The sequence below is a fragment of the Scatophagus argus genome, chromosome 23 (genome assembly GCF_020382885.2).
Source record: "Scatophagus argus isolate fScaArg1 chromosome 23, fScaArg1.pri, whole genome shotgun sequence".
Lineage (NCBI taxonomy): Eukaryota > Metazoa > Chordata > Actinopteri > Scatophagidae > Scatophagus > Scatophagus argus.
In genome coordinates, this window is record NC_058515.1 from 10,465,177 (window position 1) to 10,485,203 (window position 20,027).

Below are 20,027 nucleotides of genomic sequence, written 5' to 3' on the forward strand. Positions count from 1 at the left end.
GGCTCTTAAATTAAAATTTTCATTCAAAGCAACGCATGAAAACAATGAAAGGAAAGGATGGATTTGTTTTACCATGTTATATTTTAATTTCTGCAGAGACAAAAATGACAAGCAATTTATTTACACAAACCTGTACAAAAGCAAATTAAATTATGTAAAATATCTCATAAATAGTAGTGGACTTGCGTTCAATACACTTTGCCATGTTCAGCTAAGCTGCGTGCATAGTGACTCATATTAAACGATGATAAATTTGTTCCTCAATTTCTATAATCAACATCCAAGTCGCAGGACAAATAGTAATGGTTAATATTACAAATCTCATTACACACTGTGAAGGCTATATGAATAGAGGAGAGCACAGACTGAACACACACCTGGGGCAACAAGATACAAACGTGTTTTCTGTTGAACGTTTAGAAAAAAAATCCCAACGTTATACCACCTGCAATTGTCCAGATTTCTGCAGCAACAAAAGTTCAGTGAATAAACAATTACTGACTCAGAAACAAACTAGTGTGCCCTGTTGTCACTGTAGTTGCCAGTGCACAGGCGTTGTTTCTTTCTTCTCTTGCCTTCTGTTTTTGTCTGAGGTTCCTGCCACAATCGTCGTTTTCATTTCATCTGATCTGTAAATTCAAAGCATCACCTTGCAGTATCATAGCAAACATCATACCGTTCTTATTTGGAGAACAGGGTTTCATCGCACACTGATATGCATTTACTGTAAACCTGTGTCTGAGTGTTGTGTTGCTCAGCACATCCTGAGGTGTGTGTTCTGTCAGATGCTCTCCCTTGCAGCTTTTTTTTTTTCCCCCGCTTCCACTCCTCCTAGTAAACCATCACATTAGCATTTTTATCTCTAGGCTCCCTCAACTCTCAGCAGTCAAATGTCTCCAAGCATTGCCCCCCCCCCCACAAAACCCTCATCTTCCTATGCTTCTATATTCAGTCCTAGAGCTTGTTTCATGCACAAAGAAGGTTACTTGACCTTTGATGTCATACATGTACATGAGTGGAACACGACAAAAAAATCCATTATATCATTATTATTACTACCAACAAGCAACTTTTGAATGTACCTGTACTCATTCAGTAATGCACTATGCTAGGAATGGATATTTCAACAAGATAATTGAACCCAGTGAACAATAGCCATTTGAGAATTAGTCTTACAGGCTCACTGACATTTGACTGGTTGTCCTCCAAGAAGCCTTTGACATCATGGGATTTCATCTAAGATATGCAAATGTTTTTCAGTCCGTTCTTAAATGCCACCCCATCGTCTTTTTGTAAGCATGTCAACGGAATTGTTTATGCACCATTCCAAACCAACATTTAATCATACCAATTGGTATAAAAAGGCACAATTGCATATTTGCATTCACTCTAGTATTTTTTGTTCTTTTTTTTTTCTTTTTTCAGAAGCACTCTAAATATACAAAGTGGCACCAGATAAAGGAAAAAAGTAAAACACGTAGTACATTATTATGACCATTTCCACGGTTTTGACTGTTAATCGTGTAAGAAATAAATGTGTGGGTTTACAAAGTAAAATACAAGTTGGGGATAAAAATGTGCAAATCTCATGATATAAAGTTGATGTGAATGAAACATGAGATAATTGGATTTGTGTGGTGATATAAAAGACACTAATGAAATTATGCCAAGTATGAAAATGAAAAAAAAAAAAAGTATGGTCTAAATTGATGTACTAAGTTGTACTACATGTTCCTTTAGGTAGAACAAAAGCAAGCAATAAGGTGAATTTCCATGTTTACAGGGAAAACATTTTTTTGTACATTTTGTTTTACAGTTTTTTTTTCTTCTTCCTTCTCAGTAAGTGAAGTAAGTTCCCATTAAACGTGCAGTAAAAAGTAAATATTTATGTATACAGTTGATAAGTATAGGAGCACTTTCTTTCCAACAACAAGTACTTACAGACTATAGATTGCCGGAATGCAAAAAAAGAGAGCAGCTCCGGTCAAACCAAAGGGGTTTTGCTTACATACAAAAAGTTCAGTTGCATCTGATATTCTTTTGTTTTATTACAGTCATGAGATTTTGCGCCTCTGTAGCTGCGAAAAAGAACATCACTGTAGACAGGGAGGCACAACATCTCAACATTGTCATGTGTCTGTGTGTTAGCGGCCGTCAACTGGCGCTCGTTGCCAGTTCTGCGGATGTAATGGATGTTTTAGTTGAGACATCACATTCTTACCCTTCAGTCTCAATCCTTCATTTGAAAAAAAACTTCTTCATGTAATGCGTACTTTAAAGCAAAATTCTCCCAGAAAGCTATCTTTGTGTGTAACGGGGGAGTGCTTCATCCTGTTTGCGAAGCTTTGGTTTCACTTTGACACCATTTTTTTTCCCTCACTTTGTAATCCAAAACTTCCTGGTATCTCCACTTACAGACGTTGCTTTTTGATTGTTCTCTATTGAGCTGATTCTTACATTCGTGCTCAAAGATGCCATCACTGTGTACTGTGGAAAGCAACGTCTCCTAGTGCTAAAAGGACTCTTTGACAGCCATGTTTAATTTAATGTCACCTTGAAGGCTTGATAAGAAGTGAAAAAGAAATTGATGCTAGTTGGTCACATGTACATGATGTTCTTTATTGCTCGGTCTATCACACAACAACTAAAAAAAAAAAGGAAATAATGGTAAAAAGTTATCCTTGCAGCTGTTGTAGGACCAGCTTGGCCATGTTTACGCCTTCCTAAGCCTATTGTCGGTGTACGTCTACAGTATACACTAAATATAGACAAAACACACATTATATACTGCATATCTTGCCCATACATAGAATTCCAGTTGCTCCTGCATTTATTCAATCTTGCCACATACTGTGCTTGCCCAGTACCATACAGCAGCGCCACTGGCCACAGTTAAATGATTCTGCTTTGCTGCTTTGCGTATGTGTGTGTGTGTGTGTGTCTGTGAGAGATAGGAAAAAAAAAAAACAAAACTAGATAAGTATTATAACTTGATATAAACAGTGGCCACTGAGGTGATCCAATTATGCACATCCATGTAGACACATGCTTTTCCAGCCAGCGTGGTCATATGTCATGGCTCTAATTTTGCATTTCATCAGAAGGTTTTGGTCTCAACCTTACCAATCAAAGACAACAAGATACTGAGGAAGGGTAGTAAGACAAAAGGGGAATGAGAGAAGTTGGCATTGCTGCTGTGTTTATGTCCAGTGTTTATGTACAATGACTGACTTTTCACCTGTGAAGAGCGTACACACTGGTATGTTAGAATCAACCATTGTATGTTCATCGTAGTACACCAGCGGTTTTGTGGTCTGAAGAACGCTTTGTTGCAGCAAATTCCACTGGCTCCTATTTACGTTCCAGAAACTCCCTTTCAAGAGAGGACTGAGACAAGTGTTGTTTTCTGGGCTGCCTGTTTAAAGCTTAGTCTTTCCCGTCCTTTATAGGATTTGAGTATGGTCAAGTTTTGGTCTGCTATTTAGCAACTTGTATCACAAACAGTCAAGATGACGGAATCCACAAACTGCTTAGTATGATAGCGACCGTTATGTCCAGTATATAGAGCATCGTGGTCAGAGTGTTCCACTGTTCTGAAATTTAAAAAAAAAGGCATAACCAGACACACTTTGAAGTCAAAATAGTCACATGTACAACTGTCACTAGAAAAACGCAGAAAACGAAATAGTCTCTTTTTATACAGTGTCATCTTCGGGAAATGGGGCCTTCATGGGGGACAAGGGGTTAATGCATGCATGTACTGTATATGTAAAATGAGTGGATTATTGTACAGATTGACTGTCAGGCAGCAGATCATGTCCCAAGAACCCGACTAGCAAGTAGAACAGCCTCATCCCAAGTCACATCACTGCCCTCAGTTTTTCCTCCTCCTCCTTTCTCCCAAGTAATGGCTGGAATTAGCACTTTAAAAAATGGTATTATGTTTATATACATATATATGTATATATATATATATATATACATATATATATATATATATATATATATATATATATGTATATATATCCACTTAGATTTTTCATTAAGGAGCTGTCCTAAAAGTCTTTGGAGAAGGTTTAGTCCTCTCTTGTGTAGAACAAGGGTGGCTAAAAGCTTCTAGAGCTGTAACGGTGGTGGTAAGCAACAACTACACTGTTTTTATGCCATATGTTGTGGCACAGCTGGCACGTCAAACCCTCCCAGCTCACAGGTACACCTCCCGTCGCGTCAGAGTACCACAGGATGTGGGCTTGTACTCCCCAGTAGGTGCCAGAGGGATCTCCTCAGTGGGGTGGCCCAGCACCTCCTCTCCACTTCCTGGCGAGCCATAGGAGGGTGAGCCAAAGGCCTCGTAAGAGGAGGAGGAGGAGGAAGCCATCTTCTTGTTGAGCAGGTTGCGATTGCGGTCGCCCATCATGTGAGTGGTGGTGGGGTCTCCGTTGGCCATGGCGGCCATGGCGAGGGTCTCTTGGCTGCCGGGCTGCTCTGCGCTGCTGCTGCCGCTGCCGCTCATGAAGGTGGAAAGCTTTGGTTGTTGTGGGGTGGTGGTTGACTTGGATGGCCGTCGCTCAGGCGACGTGCGCACAGGCATCCAGCAGGAGTCCGAGTGGCCGTACTCGTCGCATTCCCGGGTGCACTTGCCAGTCATGGCTACGTCAGGCAATGGCCGGGCGTCTAGAGGAAGCAGAGGGAGAAAAACAAAAGTAAATGATACTGTTTGTTTCACTAAAGTGGGATATTTATTAATAAACTACCTTTCTTGGCTAAATAAATATCCTAGCAGTAAGTGTTTGGTGTGGTATGTGTCACATGATTTGGCTTTTATGAATTCCTTCATTAGATGCATGAGTCTGTTTTTTCTCCCAAATCAGGTCATCATCGCATCTGAATGTTAATGGAGAAGGTGAAAAATAAGAAAAACTTGTCACGATGGTTACCAGACACCTATTGTAACAGCTGATTTAAGTTCAGAATTTTATCACCAGTGGAAAGAATAAGGTTTGTTCGGATAAAATTGCATGTTCTCATGCAGAACCCATACCACATGACAGAAACAGTAACAGAAAATAACAATGAAAAGAAGACTCCACTGGCTACGACAACAGCCTCAAACTAAAGAACGGTGGCGTGAATCAGAGTTGAAATAATGTCATGCTTCAAAAAGTGTTTGTGCTGAGGGGAGGGAAGGGGAGGGGGCAGCGATGGAGAGTGTAGGGAGGAGGTCAGTTTGTTTTTCAGTTTGCCTTGATCTAAAATTTACGATAGACAATTAGGTCTGCTCTGTATGTGTGTGTAATGTGTGTGTTGGGGAGTATGTTTGTGAGATGGGAGCGCCAACAACACCATGTTTTCTTATTTGGTGATTGACAGACGGCAATCACATTCTGATCTAAGTAGCTTAATAGCTTTGTGTGGCTAAGGCGCCCTGATATCCTCTTAAATCCACTAATAGGAATCTTAACCAATTACCTTGCTAGGAGCTGGCCTCAGATTAACTGCGTCGACTGTATTATTGTGGAAAGCAAATTATGTGCTTACAGTGCTACACCAGGACAACAGGTTGGACGGATATCCTACTGTCAGACAGTGCGAGAGTTTATTTCAGTGCAATATTTGAGAGATAATTATCCGAAATACAGCAAACCAAAGCTGAGTGGTTGGCTCAATTTAAGACGAAAACTGCAAGGCAGAAAGGAAGGAAGGAGTCTACTCCAAAGCCCCGACTGAATGCTCAGACATTACACAGTACAGAGTTAATAAGAGTGCCAGTGTTATTGAGATGCCATGTTAGATGTAATTTATTTATGACCTAATGCAAAGTATGGAAAATCAAAATCAAGCAACAGCGAGGGTGAGTGCAAAGCAAGCCAAGCATGCCTTTGCTCATAGTAACACAAAAGAAAAAAAAAGCAAGAGTTTGGACCATGGCTTACTTTTAATGCTCTTTTTCTCCTGTAAAAGAAAAAAATAGAACAGAAATCACTCTTAATGTTTTCCTCTTATGCAATAATTTATATATCTGTATGAATATAAAATGTATGAAAACCCTTGAGCAGCACTGAAACTGTAACTAAAAGACACGACAGCATCAAAACAGTGTTATGCAGAGCAGACACATGACTGGGAACACAATGCGGCCGAGACGAAGACAGCAAATACAGAGGAGACAGGAAAAAACAGAATGAGAGTCCTACTGATGTGAGCTTTTCAAACAACAAATGAATCACTTGTTTCACTGTGAATGCCTCTCAGAAAAGCAGTACTTTAAGAGTGCCATTCCTGCCAGAAAGCTTATTTCTACAAAAATACCTGATAAAATCCATTCTCATGTAACAAGCATACAACTGATGATTGCCAGTCAATATTATAGCCAATGCATCAGGGAGCAACTGCCACTTGATAGAAAATCAAATAACTTTTTGTCATTAGTGAGCCCAAACAACTGAGCAGTTCTGTTTAATGAAATGTAAATAGCTAAATAAATGAGAAGAAATGCAAGAAAATCAAACAAAACAGATATGCAGTGGCAATCAAAAATAATTAACATGCCAGCTGATGTGGTGAAAATGATAATAATGGATGTGGATCCCGGTATGAAAGAAGAGATGTCTTTGTCTCCCTCCTTCTTCCTCCTCAGCTCGACAAACACAGCCGTCAAAGAGACAAGCAGACACCAGGTACTGATTGCCTTGCTCATTTATGTCTCTATGATTGAGCCATCAGGCTACCCACAATGCAAAGTGGCTCTCGCGAGGCCTCGGCGCCCAGCCCCTGAATGCTCAATTGGCCCCTCACCCAAGTCACGCTCAGACAAACTGGTGGAAAAAATCAGCAGGGAGGACCCCTTGCTCCCTCTTGCTCTCGTGGGTAAGCAGCCAACCTTCGGCATCACTCCTCCGCTGCCCTGTGCGGTGAGCTGCTGAGGTAGTTAGCTGGCACTCGTGTGTGCTGTGTGCGCTGAAAGGACGCTGATTATTTCCTAGCCATGGTCCATTGACTCTGCAGGCCTGCTAAAAATGAAGACGTTTCCCACTGAGCTAATGAATTGGGCTGCTATATCAAAGCAAAAATGCTTTTTTTTTTTTTTTTTTTTCCTATTTCCTCCTTCAAAACTGTCACCTCCCTCTGAGGTTGGGCCATTAATGTGAGTATTTTAAAACCACTTAAATCCATCTACCCTGTGGCTTTGGACAAATAAGTACGCTGGAGCTGGCTTCAGCCTGGACTAGTACTTGAACTTTGTGGCTTATGAATAGCTGTACGAAATACTAAATGAATATGTCCCCTCTACGTCATGAGATTATTATTTGTTAATTACAACAACTTCCCTTGCTGTCTTATTTTATTCAGACTTAACCATAAATCTAACAACATATGCAAGTTGGCAGAATAAAGGCAAATGCATAAAAAATGTAGCTAAGGAGTAATCAGCTGTAATTGTTTCAAGTATTTCTGAGGAGAAGACGCGCAACATTGCCTTCCAAACATATCCATAGGCTCTTTCAAGACCCAATTCAGAAATCAGGACATAAAAAATATCTTCAAAGAAGAGCCCTTCGAGCACATGCAGCACTGTAGCAGGCTTTTGTTACACATTCATAAACATCCAGCCCGCTCTATCAGCCACAGCATAACACAATACAAGTGGGTCACTCTGCTGTGTTAAAAAGCCTCCCTGCAACACTGAGGGCACTCCAACCCAGGTTATGTCCCTGGGGCTCTAGTGGGCCTTGTTGTCAAAAAACAGTGCCACAGTCTGGGTGCCACAGGCGGGGTCCTACTGGCTCTGTTGCAGAAAGAGCTCTCAGTCCAGCAGGGGGGGTGGGGGCTGGTCTGCTCATAATGACCCACAATGCAAGCCATTAGCCTTCTTTCACATTTACTCAAAAGAGGCTCCCGGAAGAGTGAGGGAGAGGTGGATCGGGGGAGTGATTGGCATGCGAGTTAGAGGGGCGGTGGGCAGAACGGAAGAGCAGCTGCGTTCCCTGAGATGCAATTCCATATGGACAAAAGTAGCTCGGTGCTGAAGTGATGTCACTGTGGAGCAGTGCTCCAAGATATTTGTGCCTCACACTGTGTCTATAGTGGAGACTTTCTTCATTTGCGCAAGGCTAAAAGTGGGCCACTGACTGCACTGGTTGAGCGGTGGCTTTTCTTAGCTGGCTTTAGTCAGCCACCCTATCAGCTGACTAGCTTACACTGTGGGATATTTCAAAGAACCTCCACTGCTGGGGTACAGTAGCAATTTGATGCGGCGACTTTAGAACTCACTAAGATGGTGCAGTGGTAGGGAAAAAATAAAAAAACAGAGGTTTAAAACTGTCATCGCTTCTGGGCATATGCACACTAATGTGTGTTGTGTGGGCATTTTTGGGCAATTATAGTTCAGTGTGTTTGTTTGTATTGTAGTACAGTACGCTGTGTTTTCGTTGCAGCATGTCAGCAAAGTCCACTTGCCAGTCCGCAATCATCTACATCAGCAACGTTTTCACTTTTGAGCTGTGTCGTCCCCGCACCATCACTTCTTTCCTTCCTCTCTCTATATTTTTACTTTGAAACACTTCTGCACAGACTGAAGCTCTGTGACCTTTCGCCCTCTTTTTTCCAGCCGGCAGATTCAACCCAAACAGCTGAGGCGCTGGGAGGGAGGGATGGAGGGAGGGCGATGAAAAAAGAAGAAGACTAAGAGGGAAGAGGACAAAACAGAGGTGACGTGCCTGCACTCATTTTTGAGTGTCTTCGCTGTGTCTTTGACAGACATTGCAGTCAGGCCGGACAGCAGATAGAGGTCAAGGGATGAGGAGGACATGAGGGAGAGGATGAAGACAAGGATGATGATGAAAGAGATGGATGGATAGAAAGAGAAGAGGGAGGAGGGGAGAGTCAAGGAGGGAAAGTGTGTGTGCTGAGCATAGCAGGGTCAGGGCCTGGGAGAAGGGAAACAGCAGATTGAGTGGAGAAGACAGCATGGCTGCCTCTGGGCCGTCACAGGCCAAACACACTGCCAAAGAGAGCAGTGGAGAGGAGAAGAGAGCAGTGGAGACAGGAGGAGAATAAAAAGAATTGAGGACATTAGCAAAGACAGGAGGAGGAGAGAGGAGGGGAAGAAAGGACAGAAGGGGAGCACGGGAGGAGAAAGAGTGACGATAAAGGGAACTTTGATAACAGAGGATGTATTGTACTGTAAATAAATCTTGGTAACATGTGCTCCAAGGTGCTGACACACATTAAGTTATCAATCCAAAGACCTTGGTTTAGCCTGTTTAAAGCTTCAAATTATCTCTCCAACAATGAAGTCGTCTGTACAGGCGGATGCCCTGCTCACCTTTCTGCTAACTCAATCAAATACACCTCCATCGCATTCCCTGCGTTAAGAAAACCTTAAAACCCCTTGGAAATGTAATTTACAACCATCCACATGGTTCCAATTTGAAGCCAAAATGGAACATCCTCTGGATCAAGGCAAGGAAAGCGAAGTTTTTTCTGTGCTTGGGCAGAAAAGGCACGAGAGGGCGTCTGTGTGAGAACAGTGAGTCTGGCTTGGAAATGGGCCTGTGATTGCCTCGCGCCCCTCATCAAAGGCCTCCCTGTACAGACAGATCTATTTCGCACCGCCGAGCAATCAGCGTGAAGATGACAGTGTACATTGCTGGGTGTCACATAGATTACTCCATGTGGCTGAGGGAGGGAAAATGAAATATTTATCCTGAAAAACCAGCTGTTGGAAACACTTATTACAAAATAGCAGAGGAGAAAGAAAGGAGACGAAAGAAATGTGATACGAGGAGACGGCAGTAGGTATTGAAACTCGAACCAAAAACAGCAAAGAGAGGTAGACTTTTCTCTGCAGTTGCTCTGCAGTCGTCCTTCTTGTGTCTCCCTTTTTGCTCATTCTCGCCTCTAATAGGGTCCCACTTAATTAGGTGAAACTTGCTGGCTAATTATGGTGTAAGAGCGAGTCTCCCTGTGTTTGACTGTCTCGCTTTGCAGGGCCCCTGTGGCATCGCCTCGCAGCTGAGAGGTCCTCACATCAAAGACAGACAAGATACTGAATACACACATAACTAAAGGTGGCTGTGGGGCACGAAAGGAAGGAAATGGAGAGAAGGAGAGGAGAAGAAGTAAAAAAAGGAGAGGGCCGGTGAGGAGAAAATAAGGTGAGGGAGAGAAAGCAGCGTCAAGAAAACGAATAGGTGCTCAATTATTAATGCAGTGACGGCGAGTTCAGACAGAACAATATCCACAGGAAAAAGTGATATTTGTCTTTCCCTTGCTGAGATGTTTGCCAGACAATTAGGGAGGGATGGAAGAAAGACAGATATGCAGTGGGGTGAGCGAAAATGAGAACAAAAGAGGAGTCCTGGGGAGCAATGACCTTTGAAAACGCAAGTCACGGTGTGCACTGTGAGCAACTGCATTAATTGATGGCATTAACGTCAGCAGTGAAGATTCCTTCGGCGGCACCGATAAGTTAAATCCAGACCTCAAATATGTAACCCAAGATCTTGTAAGCGGGAGGCCAAGTTGATGGAAGGTGCACTAAATAACAGATTTTCCGGCCCTCTTAATTACTGTTGTGTACATAAGAAATGATAATTTTTCATGAGTGACTTTGCCCTTTTTGAACGCCAACACATCTTTTCTTGCATAACCTTTTCCCTTAAGCTGTGCTGTTCGTAGACCAGCTGGAGGAATGCTGTGTGAAGGAGGCAGCAGGTGATCTATTCTTTGCCTTCTGAGCTTCTTGAAGTATTTACTGCCTGGCAAGGGCAACCGAGGGAATAATCTGCAGCCCCCTGCCATGCCTCGAGAGGTGCAGGATGGGTGAAGGGGGAAAAGGAAAGGAAAAAAAGGAAAAAGGAGAGGTTGAGTGAGTGAGTGAGAGAAAAGATACAGAGCCCTGATCGAGTTTTGTAATGAGCTGTCACCTCCTTTTGGCTTGCTTTTCTGAGATGTCCAACCTCTGTGCAGAACAAAATACTGCATAAAAAGTACACATGAAGGCCATCCCGTACTTAAAGCAGACTTTTTCTACACTGTATTTATGTAGATCATTTTCTTTTCATTCCTGGTTCGTTAGCAGCTTCTTATTTGCTAAGCAGCATCATGATAACACTGCAGGTAGGCGTTATGGGTATGATATGGCTGCTTTTCTCTTCTGGCAGGGTCAATACTGCTTCTGGAATAATGAATGTACTGCAGCCTGCTCCTGAGGTAATTAATTGAAGAGAGATTAACTAGCATAATTTCATTCTGGTGACGATCTCTCAGCCAATTATCAAATGCGGTTTGCATTCTCCCTCCCCTCTGCACACATCTTCTCTCTCCGGGTCTCTGCCTCCCTCTGCCCATCTGAGCAGTCAGCACTCGGGCCCATAAATAAAGTGTCCCTGCACGTCATGCTCCCTCATTTGTCTCGCATGCTTCCGTGCATGTGCAGAGACGTGCATGCGAAGCTTCTTCTGCAGCAGGTGGTGTTGACTGGAAGCACATTTTCTCTCTCTCAGGTGCGCACACATGGACACAGACAGCACAGACTGGTGTCCTTAGAGTGCTTCTGACCCCTGACCTCATCTATAAGCGGAACAACAGCAGGATGATGTGGAGAGGAGAGAAGGAGTGACTCATCCACTCTGCTAATAAGAATGATGGTGCTGGCTTCCTGCCACAAACACACAAGACTACTGAAACAGAAATGCTTCAAACAACTCAAAAAAACACCTTCTAAATATGTTCTGAAATCCACAAAAGGCTGACAACAAAGGGATTTTCTCATCAGGCTTTCACATTATCCCTGACGCATAACACTTATAATCACCTTAACTAGCTACAACTCTTGTCTTTGTATACGTAATTCATTTATGCCTGAGAAAAAACACCCAGTTACACTTTCAAATAGAGCACCACAGCTCCTCATCTACGTGCTGTTTCTTCAACATGGCACTCTGAGCTTGCACAAAATACTCTGGAAGATCCATAAGGATTAGCATTAGCCGTTCTGCCGTGGTGCATGCATGCACTGCTAGCAACCGATAAAACAATGTGGCATTCTCAGCTCATTTTCCCACCACACAGACACTGTGCTGCTGTAGCAGACATTACATTAACCAAGCAGCGCATGTAAAGCTCGTGCATCAGTGCTCAGTATTCCCAGCCACAGACCAGAAGAGAAGCGCCACAGCATTATTTGATAAGACAAACACAGGATGAAAGAGTGGTGGGTGTGTAGAAAATGGTAGGGTTTGCTGAGCTACTGTGAACGTGTGAGCGAGGGGTTAAATCAGTCAAAAAAATAAAAACATTTTTTTATTGTTTATTCTTCCTCTAAATTCTTTCTCACTCACACACACCATCTCCCCCTCCTCTCTCGCTCTCCAGTCTTTAGAAAAAGAAGTGTCATTGCTTCTCCTCCACTGTTACTCTTATCGCACACTCCCAGGCACACTCACACAATAGCCTGTTTTACACCATTAAATGGTTATTTGTCAAAATACAATTTCGATTAAATCCTCCCTAAAATAAAAAAAGGGGGGAAGTCAGTGATTCTCGTTTTTTACCGATCGCATTAATAAGGGAAAACATCTCAATCACAGTGAGACATACACTGTACGGGTAGAGTTGGGGCAGTATTTGAAAAAATGTATATTATTGCAACTGGCTTTGGTGGATTTTTTGTCATCTTCTACAGTTAAAATGAATGGTGAGTGTTCAGAACATAGTTCAGTGTTCAGCCCTGAGCAGCATATGAAATATGAAGCTTTCAAAAGAAGTATTATGCCACTTGGCAAAGATACTCTGTAACACTGGCATTTGCATCAGAATTTCATTATGAGTCTTAAATTTAGTATAACCTACACATCACAAATTCTATTGCATTCATGTGTTTTTATTTCAAAATAAGATGGGGCACCAACTGCAACATTTAAAAAAAAAAGAGAGAAAAAAATATGTCTGTGCTGTCTATGCACAATGTTCACTCTCTGCACCTCATATCTAAAACAAAGGCTCCACGATGTGATGAGTAGTTAGCAATAGCGAGATAGCTAGTTAGCTTGTGACTCATCCAAACAACACCCACTGCTTACCGTGCTTGTCATCCTGAGTGTAGCAATTAGCTCTCAGCTGCTAGCACATTCTAGGCCAGAGCGGGCTGGGAATGAATCATGACCCTAATGGAACGCTACTGGTGGAAACATGGTGGGGGTAATTATGTTGACCGCAAGGGGACAGGCTGCTTTTCAGGTTTTCAGTGTGTGGGCTCATAAACGTGCACACCAAGCTCCACTCCACGGCAGAAAAAGGGAAACTATCTGGGGATGCTGTTTAGTGATTTAGCAGGTACACAAAACATGGTGGAACACTTGTGTTTTACCACAAAATCTGAAGGGGACTGAGCTCAGGTCCTGCTGATTTAGGTGGAGACATGCTTGCTGTTTGCTTTGCAATTTTTTACCTCTTTCATTAATTTTGTGGGAGTTGTGCACGTTAAAATAATATTTAATTAAAATAATCTGTAATAATATTCTGATTGATCTGATCAAAACAGGGCATCTACAGTGGTTTCTGAACTCTCACAGTACCAAAACATAAGGTAAAAAGCTGCCTTTAGTTTAGTTTTATTTGGGGGTTTTGTTTGTAGTCTTGGTAATTTTTCTCATCATGCCATGATGACTTTAACTCACAATCTTTATTATTAAGATACACTTGATGTGCAACACTCCTACAAGCAGAATTATGGTGTAACGCCCAGGGTAACCAAACAAGGGATCAGAAAGGTTTTACAGACGTTTCCTTTCAGAGCAGACAGGAGTCCCACTGGGCAGGTTTAAAAACAAACTGCATCAAATGGCTCTGCCCAGCGATGAAAGTGCTGAGAGGATGTGCCAGTCAGCAAATAGGTTCTCCAGCACCTCTTTAATGCATCCTTGAGTCTGACCAGGGTGCCTTTGCTGTGTAAAACCTCTGCCTGTGTTTGAATGTTCAAACACTGAAGGCTTGTGTGACAGTGCAGGAGTCTTGATTAATTGAATTTGCATAGTCACCTGTTCAAAAACACGTTCAGACATACAAAATAAAATGTCATCCTATACTGGACCCGTTCTTGCCGGGAGAGACTTTGGAGCTTGGTGAGAATGGTGATCTTTGATTTTTTGAGTGCCTTAAACACCATCCAGCCACTCTTGCTCAGGCAGAAGCTCAGAGTGATTCAGCCTGATAACGCCAAGGTGTCCTGGATTATAGACTATCTCACAGATAGGCCACAGTTTGTTCCCTCCCTAAGCAGTGTATTGGATTAAATGCACTGTGCTGTCACCTTCTTTATTCACTCTCTATCTTTGACTTGAGACTCAACTGTGGGTCACACCACCTCCTGATTTTGTTTTTTTTTTTTTTCCTGATGATTCCTCCATTATGGGATGTATCCTTAAGGAGAGAAGGTGTAATGTACATGCATGAGTCTGGTGGGGAGACCTGCTTTTCGGTGTTGGCTTTCACTTTTAAATTTCCCATACATTATTCAAGTTGCTCATATTAAGATAAACAATTGTATAAAAAAATATAAAATAAAAATCAGAACTTAATTAGCAGGGTGCTTTATTTCTGTTCTGTACATTTACAGTCTCCATCGTGTATTTTAAGGTTGATAGCAAAAACAAATAATAATGCATGTACATATTTTTTCTATTTTACCCTCACGTGCGAGCTGTGTGTGCACTGTGCACAGCTTCTCCTCTTCCCTATGGGTAGGTCTTGCAAGTTGGGTCAAATTAGGGAGTGTGAAGAAGCAAAAAGAACATTTTCACTATCTTTTTACTGCTTGCCCTGCTTCGCCAGCTGAGGTTGGAGTCAGTGACTGTGGCACACCACATCTTAAACATTCATCAATGCATGATCCTGTTTCCAGCAACAAATGCCACAGGGAGACAACAAGAGTCTTTTCAGTCATCACTCTAAAGTGGCTTCCCATCCTTGAAGCTCCACATCTAGATGTGAATGCAATCGGAGCCTGGAAAGCAAGTTTCGCATTAACATTCTCATGTATCGCATGGATGCACAACAAAGGGAGATGATTGGAAGTGGAAACAAGTCCTGGATTGGAGTGACTAACCATGCCTGTCTTTCAACCCACAACACAAACCCTCCTTAACAGGCTAGTTTAGCAATATAGAACTACAGCACCATAGCTGCAGCCATACACAGTGTATTATTTAAAGCACCCGGGGCCCAATTTGTCACTCTGGCGGGCTCATCACAGACGAACATCCTTTATGAAATGCACTTTTCACGCTGCCTGTCGGAGGGATCAAAGCAGCAGCAGCAGCCGCCTTGCCCGTTTCTCCCTCTTCAGTTTGCCTGCTCCGATTCCCACTGACAAAATGAGTCTATTTAAACCAAATTGATCCCCTATCAAAATAACAAGAGTGAGTGAGATAGACAGACAGGGAGACAGAGATTCACATCGTGGGTGGGTGAGGTTCGGACAGGTGGGCAGTAACTTGGGAATATGCACTAAGCCTCTTTTGTAATGACTAAAAATGGTTGGATATAGAACATAAATGCCCTCACTGTGTTAGAACAGAAGTCAGTTTTCAGCTAAATTGAGGAGATGGTCAGTTTATAAACACAGTGTGCAATTTGGTTCATCTGCTGTTTCTATGAGAGCCACATTACATATGTGGTCAGAGAGGCTCGGCTACTAAGCCCCTGGCTGATTTATAAGGGTGTGCATTATCTCACTACTTTAGACTTTTTATACATTCCACTTTGACAGAACATGGAGTTTCAGTTTTGGTTAAACACAGCTTAAGGGTGAATCTCAGTGAAGTAGGACTCTTTGGTAACATCTAATGGAGGTTGCAGGATACTACAGTCAACATTGGAAAAGTTTTTTGAGGAAAATCTTAAAAAAAAAAAAAACTTTACTAAAGTGTATATCATTTCAGATTTACCTCAGGATCAAGATCCAAGCTTCATATCTGAGTTGGATAAGATGTTATCACAACATTGAAGTTAGCAGTAATGATAGTAAGCATGTGCAGGGAAGTACTGGATGTTTGCTTAAGATTACTGTTACCTCATGTGGCTAACATTAACTAAATCATCATTTATTTACACCTGGGATAAAAAGGTTGCGTGTCTGGTTCAGAGGGCATTTATCATGGGTTGGAAATGGAGAGCAGCTCTGGCACACACATACACACAGAGCCTGTTTCAAAAAGCTTTAATTCTCAGCAGCCAAAAGCTGTAGCACAGCACTAACCAGCCATTGATCAGCAATTCGTGGGAACCCAGTTCTTGAGAAAGGTGGTAAATTAATACCTGAAGAGTTCAAAAGCCTTGTGTTTGCCTCAGCATACTCCACATTATTTCTGGCTCGTATGATACTCAAATTAATTTGACACAAGATGACACCGAGTACATAACATAACTTCACCGTGCCTTTTCTCCTTTGCCTTTGAAGTACAGAAAAAAACATGATTCATTATTCATCCAGCTTGACAGGCCTATTTTTTCTCCCCTCTGCCCCCTCTATCACCACCACCTCCCCACCCCCTTTTTAGCAAAGCACTCGGCCAATTGATTTTTCCTCTTTCCTCCGTTCCCTCCCCCCTCCCCGTCCTTGATTCTAATGCTTCTGGGTTGTGGGAAATATTTATTCGCATTGATCAACGACGGAGCTGGTCTTTCATGAGTGTTAGAACTCAAACTGTTTTTGTCCCACCGACGTCTCAAAATATCAATCACCAGTGGGAGAAGTGCCGGACTACAGATTAGGGCAAAAAAAGCCCCAAAGGCCAGACTCATTTTCCTACACGAAAATAGAGAACAGATGAATATACACCAGACACCAATAGTCTGACCCGTGATAGAGTGTTTGTGTATTCTGTGATGTGTCCTGCCAGCTGTCAGTGCTCAGACGCAGTGCTTTAAGAGACAAGTAGAACTTTTCTGTGAGTGATTGATACCTGAAGCAGATCCAGACACTGACACTGACTAAGTTCGGGCCGGAGGTGCAAAGTTGTTTGGGTGCGATACATGATGCGGTGCTGAGGGTTAGAGGGAGCACTCCGACGATAATTCCTGCCTCTGTGTGGTCTCCATTAAAAATGCAGCGCAGACGGGATATTTTCCGCATCAAATTTTCATAGCATCAAGCAGTCTCGACAGCCCGTCTTACACTCTCACATGAAACAACAATTAAGTTCTTCAAGCCTATGTGTCTCTCCTTCTTCTCTGAGTGAAAACACTTTGGCTTAGGTTTGAAAGATAAACAGACAAGGTATTGTCCCATGCTTTACAGTGGTATTCCACAATGTTCCCTTTCCACTATATGTGTGCTGTCCCCCAGATAAACACTGCTAACAGTGACTCACATGCGTGGATGCACACAGACACCAACATCTCTGTTTACTATCTCTTCTGTCCCCACATATAGAATCATGAAATGTGCCCCAGCGAGGCTGAACTCAGTGCTACTCTGGTATCTAGTGACAAGTTGTCATTTAAGCTCTAGGGAGCAGCATGTGTATAAAAAGAGTGACACGTTCGTTTATGTAAATAGTCAGCAGCCCACACACAGACCGCGCTGTACAGTCCATTGACATAATATACAGTACAGGTGGCAGCCAAACTTGTAAACATGTTATGTCTAATCCTCATGAATATCACGACCTGATCTGACTCAGCTGCTCTTTTCATATTTTTATGTTCATATTCTGCTGTCACATCCAAGATAAAAGCACATCATTCCAACAAAATAAAACTCTTGCGAAGCCCCGTTCCACTTATTGCTGCATGCAAGGTCATATGTAAATAGGCTTCCGTTGCAATGAGGGAGACAGAGGCACCGCCATCCATGTCAGCATCGTTAAAAAAATAAATAAATAAAAAGGCAAAAGGCGTGTTTGATAAGGCGCACAGTCAGTCACACACGTTTCCCTTGGCTTGAGCAAACAGTCTATGAGAAAATGGAGCGCTGTGCAGGTTTCAGCACCGCACAGAGACAATGAAGATGTACACTCAACACAGTGGTCACTAAACCCTCATTATCACCCTTACAGTACATACTCCTGCGCTGCCTTGTCATGTGTGGACACCAGAAACAGACCTGCAACTCATTTTAAGGCCCTATTAAAATTCTTATCATGGAGAGAGCTTTCAAGAAAGAAGATGTAGTCATTGTAAAAACTGTATTAACGTAAAAGTTGTGGATGTATTTGCCAAGAATAGGACAATTTAAACAGTGCTAACATATACAGTTATTCAGTGAGCTATATGAGGGGTCTGGCACTGTGGAGGGGCATGCTGAGTTAACACCTGATGAGCACCACTTGAAGAAAAAAAAGCAATAATATGTATTTACTTCCTTTGTTTCCTCTTGAGAGACGAATGGGGGGGGGGGGAGATTGCTCGTTGAGCTACAGTGGAGTGTGCAACCAAATTAAGCGAGGGAGAGAATCGTAATCAGCGAGTGGTAGAGGGAGCGAGCGATGCAAGTGAGTATGAGAAGGAGAGAGAGAGAGAGAGAGACTCATAATATGCTTGGGAATTTAATAAGGCTCAGCGCTCCTCAATAATATCACCCGCTTCACAGAGTCCTCTGGGAAACATGAAATGTGCCGATAAAGGATGATGCCTCCCCCTGACAAACGGGGTGTGCTGAAAGTGCTGTAGGAGAAAGAGAAAAAAAAAAACAAAAAACAGCCACACGCCGCCGCCATTGCTAGTGCACATGCTAATGTGCCCCAGGCTACACTTTAAAGAATTATTCACTTTCTTCTCCTTATGCTGCGATTCTCCAAACCTCTCCCCTCTTTAAGGTCACACAGGCTGCACACTTACTCACACTTGCTGAATAATGTCAGCTTTATTCATAGGATTGTTAGTGGACATGGTCAGTGCATTTAAGAGAGGTTCCTGTTTGTGTTTGTGTGTGTGTGTGTGTGTGTGTGTGTGTGTGAGAGAGAGCATTTTAGCCTGTCCAGCCATGTTGAATGTACAGAAAGCAGCAGTAGTGATTTATCATGGCACCACAGCTTTGCTTCTGTGGATGATAAACATGACCCAAGAGCAAGAAGTACTTTCACAAGAACAGGCAGTGATTACTCAGACTGTACTGCAGGTAAATGCGCTGTATGCCGTAAGGATGCTGACATTCAAATATTACACCCATATGTGACTATTTAACATATTCACTCATTTTTTTTCCAGACATACTTATATACCACTATAACAACCTTCACTCTTTCTGGGAAGGCTGTTCAAGATTTGGAGCCTGACTGCAGGGGATTGCTCCGCTAATGTCGAGTGATGTTGATGTTCTCAATTCATCACAAAAGCTGTTTAATAGTCGGGTCCCGTGTGGTCACTCAGACTTCAACACCAAGTTCTGGAAAAAGCATTTTGTTAATATGTAGCATTGTTGCCATGCAAAGCCATTGTCACCTTAAGACCGAAGGGCCTGATACTAGGGTGAGTGGTCTTCTCATTTCATTAGGCTCACATTAGGACCACATCGGCTGGCCACACACCTGTGCCACTGATTTGGCAACCTCCAAAATCAGCCCCTGATCAAAGGAGTGCCCACACACTTTTGGCTATACACTTTTTATGTCAACAACATAAGCAAATAAGTACTGTCTTTTAATTTTGACTCTATATTTGTGAATTTCTTTACTGTTACTTTTCCAGCGTTTTCTTGAGTTTTTAAGTACAACCCTGCTCATGTATGTCAGTGTCAATGTGTTCACATTGACCTGTCATGTCCCGTCTAACAGGGAAAGACAGCCTCTCACTCTGTTGAGTCCTATGACATTTACATACCACACTGCCTGGTAGTGTAGGAATCACCCTTAGGCTGTACCAGGCCTTGAATTTAGGACAGGCACTTTTTTCAGTCAAATCCCCCACTTTCCCCCACCCCCTTGTCACTACCTCACCAGGACCTGCTCACGCTTGACAAAAAGAACCCCAAACATGTACCTTGCTCCACTGCTGCCCAAACGGGCTGCTGGCTTTCAGACGGG

At 42.6% G+C, this 20,027-nt stretch overlaps 1 protein-coding gene across 3 annotated transcripts in view; it reads right to left on the bottom strand.

Moving 5' to 3' along the window:
- Positions 1–62: 62 nt before the first annotated feature.
- Positions 63–20,027, bottom strand: part of pcdh7b (protocadherin 7b) — a 103,404-nt gene continuing 83,439 nt past the window's right edge. For 2 of the 3 annotated variants that reach the window (XM_046380221.1, XM_046380220.1), the window contains exon 3: positions 63–4,674. In XM_046380221.1, the coding sequence (XP_046236177.1) occupies positions 4,205–4,674 (470 nt within the window). In that variant the 3' untranslated portion in view covers positions 63–4,204. Of the gene's footprint in view, positions 4,675–5,933; positions 5,953–20,027 lie in introns of all 3 variants that reach the window. The other variant, XM_046380222.1, reaches the window with a different exon arrangement.